This window comes from Limulus polyphemus, unplaced genomic scaffold, assembly GCF_000517525.1.
Source record: "Limulus polyphemus unplaced genomic scaffold, Limulus_polyphemus-2.1.2 Scaffold2004, whole genome shotgun sequence".
Lineage (NCBI taxonomy): Eukaryota > Metazoa > Arthropoda > Merostomata > Xiphosura > Limulidae > Limulus > Limulus polyphemus.
Genome location: NW_013667614.1, coordinates 107,563 through 114,761, shown reverse-complemented (window position 1 = coordinate 114,761; position 7,199 = coordinate 107,563). Strand labels below are relative to the sequence as shown.

The 7,199-nt window shown below is 31.8% G+C and overlaps 1 protein-coding gene across 13 annotated transcripts in view; it reads right to left on the bottom strand.

The window, feature by feature from the left end:
* Positions 1-7,199, bottom strand: part of LOC106465626 (nuclear receptor coactivator 2-like) — a 168,076-nt gene that overhangs the window by 96,766 nt on the left and 64,111 nt on the right. For 9 of the 13 annotated variants that reach the window (XM_022393566.1, XM_022393567.1, XM_022393565.1 and 6 more), the window contains exons 2-3: positions 6,155-6,262; positions 1,190-1,353 (exon numbers count right to left, since the gene is read on the bottom strand). In XM_022393566.1, the coding sequence (XP_022249274.1) occupies positions 1,190-1,353; positions 6,155-6,222 (232 nt within the window). In that variant the 5' untranslated portion in view covers positions 6,223-6,262. Of the gene's footprint in view, positions 1-1,189; positions 1,354-6,154; positions 6,266-7,199 lie in introns of all 13 variants that reach the window. The other 4 variants (XM_022393559.1, XM_022393560.1, XM_022393558.1 and 1 more) reach the window with 1 other exon arrangement.

Here is a 7,199-nt window from a genome sequence, read left to right as displayed (position 1 = left end):
TATATATATATATATACAAATAAATTCTTATATTTCAGTAATTCTTCTTAAAATATGAAACAGTAAACAAAGAAATATGGAAAACAACATTCTTTACTACTTACAATTGTAAAGAAGTTTGTACTTGCTTGCTGTACCTTGCATGCTAAACATTGCTGAATTTTGCACATAGAGGATGTAAAACAAAATAACTTTTTTAGGTTTTATATATGCATTTTGAAATAAAAAATTATAAATTATTTTATCAATATCACAGAATTCCACTGTAATTTAACAGGTTTACTAACTAAACTGTATTTGGGTCTTAAAAAATATTGTTTCTCGAACACTGTTTTCACTTTCCCTTCCCTCCGAAACTGGAGACAAAAGACTAAGCTGGGAGAAATACACACCTTGAAAAGGCTGAGAGAACCACGTGGGGAAAATTGTGAGCTTTTGACTGGATATAAACACACGATGAAGCAGGTGTATGTAAGTAAGTATTTCCAAAAATAGAAGAGGTGGGCAGAGGAGGTTTTTATTTTATACTCTAGCTTGTCTAATGCATAAGAAATACAGACTTTGTATTTGGACATCACAAATGTCTAATTTGAACCAAAGCTGCATTCAACACACCACGTAATATTTAGGAATTTTGTTTTAATATATATTTTTAAATTCATTTAACTAATATATATTAATGAAATTTGAATTATAATCTACAATTTGATAGGAAACTTACTGACATACATTTATAAAATAGTAGTTCAATAAACTTTTGAGCACAAGTCTATAAATGTAATGACATGCCCTTCGACCCCTGACCATAGAAAATACCATAATGATAGGGTTAAGGAAAGAAAGAAAATCTAAAAAGAAGAATTTAAAGCAGAGGGGCATCATGTGGCACAGAGAATTGATGATTGAGAATTTATTCAAATATTTTCTTTTCAAATTAAGAAACTAAAACTTATTTTATATTAAAATTTGAATTATAAAGTACATACTGATGCCAAATTTATTGATATACATTGAAAATAATAAAGTTATTTAATTAGATTTTGAATGTAACTGTAAAACAAACTTTGACCCCATCATGTACACATTGGGTTAATGTAAAAATGTTTTCAAAACTTCAGAAGTATTGGATTGTATAGAATTAAAATAAGTCTCTTACATTTAATTACTTTTCTTTTCTATATCAAAATACCTTGTTTTTGGATTCTGTGGATCTGGCTGACAGTTTCCTGGATTATGGCACACTTTTCTGGCTTGACAGACAAAGAACTCATGTCAGCTAAACTAGCAGAAATGAGTTCTGCTAGCTCTCCAAAGCATATGCTCTCTTGTAGTCTGTCATTAAGGCACTTGTTCCTGGAAAATCAATTTTTGTTTCACAAGGGCAAGGCAAAAACCACTTGTCTAGACATTTTCTGTCCATAAATAAATGGAGATTATTAATTACTGAAACAGCTAATCATATTGCACATTAAATTAAATAAGCCCAAAAATATTGTAATGTTTCATTTTCATTCTGAAAAATATTTCCTCACTATATAATCAATTGAGAGAACAGTTTGTTGCAAAGTTTTCAAGTTTAAGCATAAAGTTGAATATGGTACAGCTAATTGCATGCAAAATGTCAAAGATATAGCACACACTATATTGTAATCTGTGGTTGTAAGCAAACTTACAAGCATTTAGCAAAACACAGTATTATACACAATGTTAACATTTTTAAGACTAAAACAAAACAAAGTTCCTACAGACACGTTACTCAAACATTTTCAAATTTTATATCACATTGATGTGCAATTTTACATCATACATCAGTCCAATAACTCATTGTAGACCTATGGTTTATGAATTAATGGTATACTGCACTGATCAACTCTAAAGCAGCTACTTACATATCATCATCATCCATGTTGTGTACTCCATGAGATTAACTGTGTAGTCAGTGTGAATATTTAAGTAATAAAAATCACAATATCCCAAGTAATTATGTAAAATAAGACACAAATGCGACATTAAACAAAGAAATGTAGGACAAATTGTTTATCTGTTAAGTCCACAATTAAAGATTATTATTTGAGGATTTTTTCTTATTTTTGACTTTTATTTTTGTAAATTCTAGTCTTCTTGGAGCCACAATGATGGTTTCTAGTTTTTATATGCTCAATGTACTATTACTGAATATTTCATAAGAAATAAACTCATTCTTTTCTCTTTAATCAATATCAAAAATATTCCATGGTCTCCTTAATATACTGTTGGTAAAAGCAATATATTTTTTTTTATCTTAACTTATGATTTTAATTATATACAAAACAGAAAGCAGGGCTATAAAAAATTATCACATGGGCACAATGTATGCTTAAGATTTCTCTCAGAGACAATCATTACTTTTTCAAAATATAAAAACAGCATTAACTACAACAAGACAATATGACCATGTTACAAAACAATGTTTTGGGGCAACATGGGACCTATTGGTCCATCTCGGCTGTTCCATTCTCTGAACTAAATTAAAACAATTTTTTAAAATTCTTAAAGCTAGCTCTTATCATTCATAAACTTATCAAGCTTTTTCTTAAATTCATTTAAATTTACTGCCTCTACAACATTCAAAGGAAACCCATTCTAAAGGCCCACCACCCTGTTAGAAAAATGAAACTGTCTTAGCTGAAGATGACTACTACCCTGCCACAATTTATATTTGTGTCCCCTCGTCCTACTACTCTCACTTTTATATATGAAAAAAGATTATACATCAACACTATCAATTCCCTTTACAATCTTAAACACTTCAATTACATCCCCCCAAACTCTTCTTTTTTTCAAGAGAAAACTATGAGAGATTTCAGCTTCTCCTCATATGATAACCTCTCCATCCCCAGCACCATTCTAGTAGTCCTTCTATGAACCCTTTACAACAATTCAATGTCTTTCCTAAGGTAAGGAGTCCAAGACTTAACATAATATTCCAAATGTGGCCTAACCAGTGACCCATACAATGAAACTATAATCTCTTTAGATTTGTATTCAATATTTCTGTAGATACAACCTAAAATCCTATTTGCACTACCAATAGCAAAAGCACACTGCTTGGATGGCTTTAGAGACTGACTGACTATTACACCAAGATCCCTTTCCTTCATAATACTGTTAAGGTTATTCCTATCCAAATTATACTTATAATTCAAGTTATGATAACCCACTCGCATTATCTTCCATTTATTATAATTAAACCCATCTGCCATTTATTTGACCAACTCACTAAATGATCTAAATCCTTTTGTCAATCAGTAGCACTCTCTTCTCAGCTAGCAACACCCAAGACCTTAATATCATCTGCAAATTTAAGTAAGTTATTGACTATTCCTTCATCTATGTCATTGAGGTAAATCAAAAAGAGCAAAGGTCCTAAGACTGAGCCCTGAGGTACCCCACTTGTGACACTAATCCAGTTTTATTGAACTCCATTTGTAACAACCCTCTGCTTTTTTCCATCCAGCCACTCTTCTATCCAATTTTCAACTTATTCCTCACACTTAAAAGATATTTTTTACGAGTCTTTTATGTAGCACCTTGTCAAATACTTTCTAAAATTCAAAAAAACCAAATCTACACCCTTACCCTCATCTACATAAGCAGTAACCTTCTCAAAGAATGTCAAAAAATTTGTAAGACAAAATTTTCCCATGTTCTAAATTTTGTTAAATGACTTTGCAAAACATCTTTTAACAGACTTTGCAAAACTTTTCCCACATCTGATGTAAATTTAATGGGCCTATAATTATTGGGACAATTTTTATCACCTCCCTTGAAAAGAGGAGTTACATTAGCTAACTTCCAATCCTCTGGTACCTGCCCACTATTTAAAAACCAACAAAAACTAGTAGTAAGTGGCTCACATATCCAATCTTTAACCTCCTTCCAAACCCTTGGGGAAATATTATTAGGAGCCTTGTTGTTCTTTAAACTTCCAAATTTTTTCTTAACCAGCTCAGAATTAATGCAGTCATCTTATTTGATCTCATTTCCATTTATCAACTATTCAAGACATGGAATAGTGCTTAAGTCTTCAATAGTAAAAACCGAAAAAAAAAAAAGCAAAATTTAACAACCCAGCCATTTCATAATCATCAGATACTAGCCTTCTTTTATCATCCCTCGAGGGTCCTACCCCCATCCTAACATTTTGTTTACCCTTAATGTATTTAAAGTAATCCTTACTGTTAATTTTTACATTTTCAGTCAACCTGTTCTCGCACATTCTTTTTGATGTCCTAATTTCCTGTTTCACCAACTTTTTTGATCTTCTAAATTTCTTGTCATACCAGTCAATTTATGATACTTTTCTTTAATTTTATCTTTTATACCCTTTGTGAACTAACTTGGTTTTTTAATTGCAGCCACCCTTTTCTTTCTGTAAGGAATATGTTTACTTTGAATATTTAAAAAATTTCCACATCTGATCAGTGTCTCCAAATAACACTTCACAACAGATAATTCCTGTCACATCTCCTCAAATCTTTTTTTTCAAGTTTGTAACCAAAATATCATTACTCCTTATCTCTATATTCAGCAAAACATCAAATCTAATAGAGCAATGATCACTTGCACCCAGAGGTTCCCCAATTTCCACCCTATCAATCATTTCTATAGTTGAAGTTAACAATAAACCTAAAATAGCATTGGTTCCTTGACTAATTGGTGAAGAACGCCATCGTGAACAGTTTCCATAAACCTTTCTCCTTCTTGGTTTGCTTCTATCATTTCCCAGTCTATATGCCTGAAATTAAAATCACCCATAATTATAACTTCATTAAATCTTAATCTCATTGTAGAGTTTCTCACTAATTTCATCAGTATCTTTTTCCCTTTATATCCACTATTAGAAACTCAATTGGATTCATTCTCCTTGCTATTATCTATTAAATAGCCTGTAATCCTGTATTTCAAAGAAACTTCTGTCATTAAAATCATCTACGTTTAATCATGTTTAAGTTATTCTCATTATATCAAAATCCTCCATCCCTACCAGTGCTCTAAGGTCATCTATTTTATTTCTTATACTTCTAGCATTACAATAGTAACAATTAAGCCTATCCTTATAACTACTTCTATACTCATTTCTTATACGAAACTTTTCTCTGCCTCTTATTCTTTTTGCATTTAGTTTTTCCTGGTCCTCACCACTGTCTAGTTCTAGTTTAAAACTTCCCTTACAGACGAGTTAATAGCCTTTGCAAACAAGCCAGCACCTATCCTATTTAAATGTAAACCATCTATTCCACTGAACTGATCCCACAAGTTCAAACAGCCAATCTGCTCATCCTTACATATTAACCTAAGCCTAGCATTTAGCCCTAGTGACCTACTTATAACTTTAACCCCACACTACTGTTAATACACCATTAGTCCTAGAAAAACTAAAAGGCTTCCTTTGTTTTATCTCTGAACAAAGCAAACATCATCATCACTGTTAAACAAACATTGTAGTAATACCATATAGAAAGCAGAGTTGTCCATATGCTCAGTGTCTTAATGTTTCAAGTTGTCATGAAGAACTGGTTGAAATAATTTCAATGAAATGTGGTAAAGAAACTTGGGAATGCCATTCATACATCAATCATGTTTAAATGCATAAGTAATGAGATGAAAGGTTAATATTTGACAGCCAATGCCAAATCCTATGCACAGCATGGTTACTTTGGATGAACAGTTCATGTGTTACAACTATTTAAATTTTCTCTTTTTGCTACTGCTTTGGTGCATATGTAGGAAATTTTCATCAACCATATTCAGTTAATTTAAATAGAGAATGATGCAGATGCATGTTTTTCCACCATTCCTGTGAAACCAATAAAATAAATATACTACAAGGCTCAGATACCTTTTCTATTCAGTAAACATTGCAGCAGAATCAACTAAGTAAACTATTAAACCTAGTATAAAATGTTAAATACAGACATTGAAACACCACCTTAAAAAAGTAAAAAATAATTCTGAAACCATGCCAGGAAACTTATCTACATGTACCTGTTTCAGGCATATCCTATAACCAACTACTTTACACATTAATCACATTTTACATATCTGTTTAAGCAGGAGAAATAAAATGCCTAAACCTATACCCAAGCTGAAAGCAGTAAAGTGTATTACTTACAGAGTTAACTGTTGTAGATTATCTGTTGTGCTACTCTTCTCAACTGTGGCATTAGATGCAAGGCTCATGTTAGGATACAGAAGAATAAATACATCACAAGAGCTGATCCTGCTAACAAAGTAGAGAAAATATTACATTTTAATCTAATATATGTATGTATGTATGTATGTATGTATCTATCTATCTATACAAACCAGAAAATTATGTGACAACCACAGTACATATAGTCATTGTGAAATGGCATTTAGCAGAACTGCATTTTGACATTTTGTAGTAGTATGATGCTACTGAAAAATTTTTATTGGAAAAAGTATGTAACAGCCCTGTCTGACACAAAATATTCATACACTCAGATCATAAATGTGTGTTCAGATCAGGGATTTAGAATTTCTAAAATGGGGATAACCCTAGTTAATGGAATTTGAAAACCAAGGAATATGGATCAACCTGGAGCATCAGAGTCATTCAGAAATAGACATACAATAAGTTACACTCTAGCCATGATCAATAAGATGTGGTATCTTTAGTAGATGAGAATTCACAAACACAAAATTCATTGGAAAAAGCCATCAATGTGCCCTTACAACAGTAAGCAACATAAACATGAAAGACCTCCATCTGGAAAATGTAACAAAAGTAACATGTACATAAGTTATTTCCATGATATACCCATTCCACTGTGACATACCTCAAGCAATTGGAGAGAAAAAAAATGTGTAGCCATACTACTCCATGTAAAAGCACAATGATCAAGTGACAAAACACAGCTATGGTTTTCTTTGCAACTGGAATATTGAAATAGGTGCATGGAAATAAGTTTTCCTTATTACACTAGATAGATTATGGAAAACCAGCAGGGAGGAATAGTGAGATTAGGACCTGAAAGACTTATGATAGAGCATTCTGCAAAGGAAAAAATAACGCAACACTACTATCAAGATCACAGTCATCAGATCAAGCATGACAGGATATGGTGACATGGAATTAAACATGTATTAATGCTCCAAAATCATTTTAATATGATGTACTCAACTTCTTTATATCT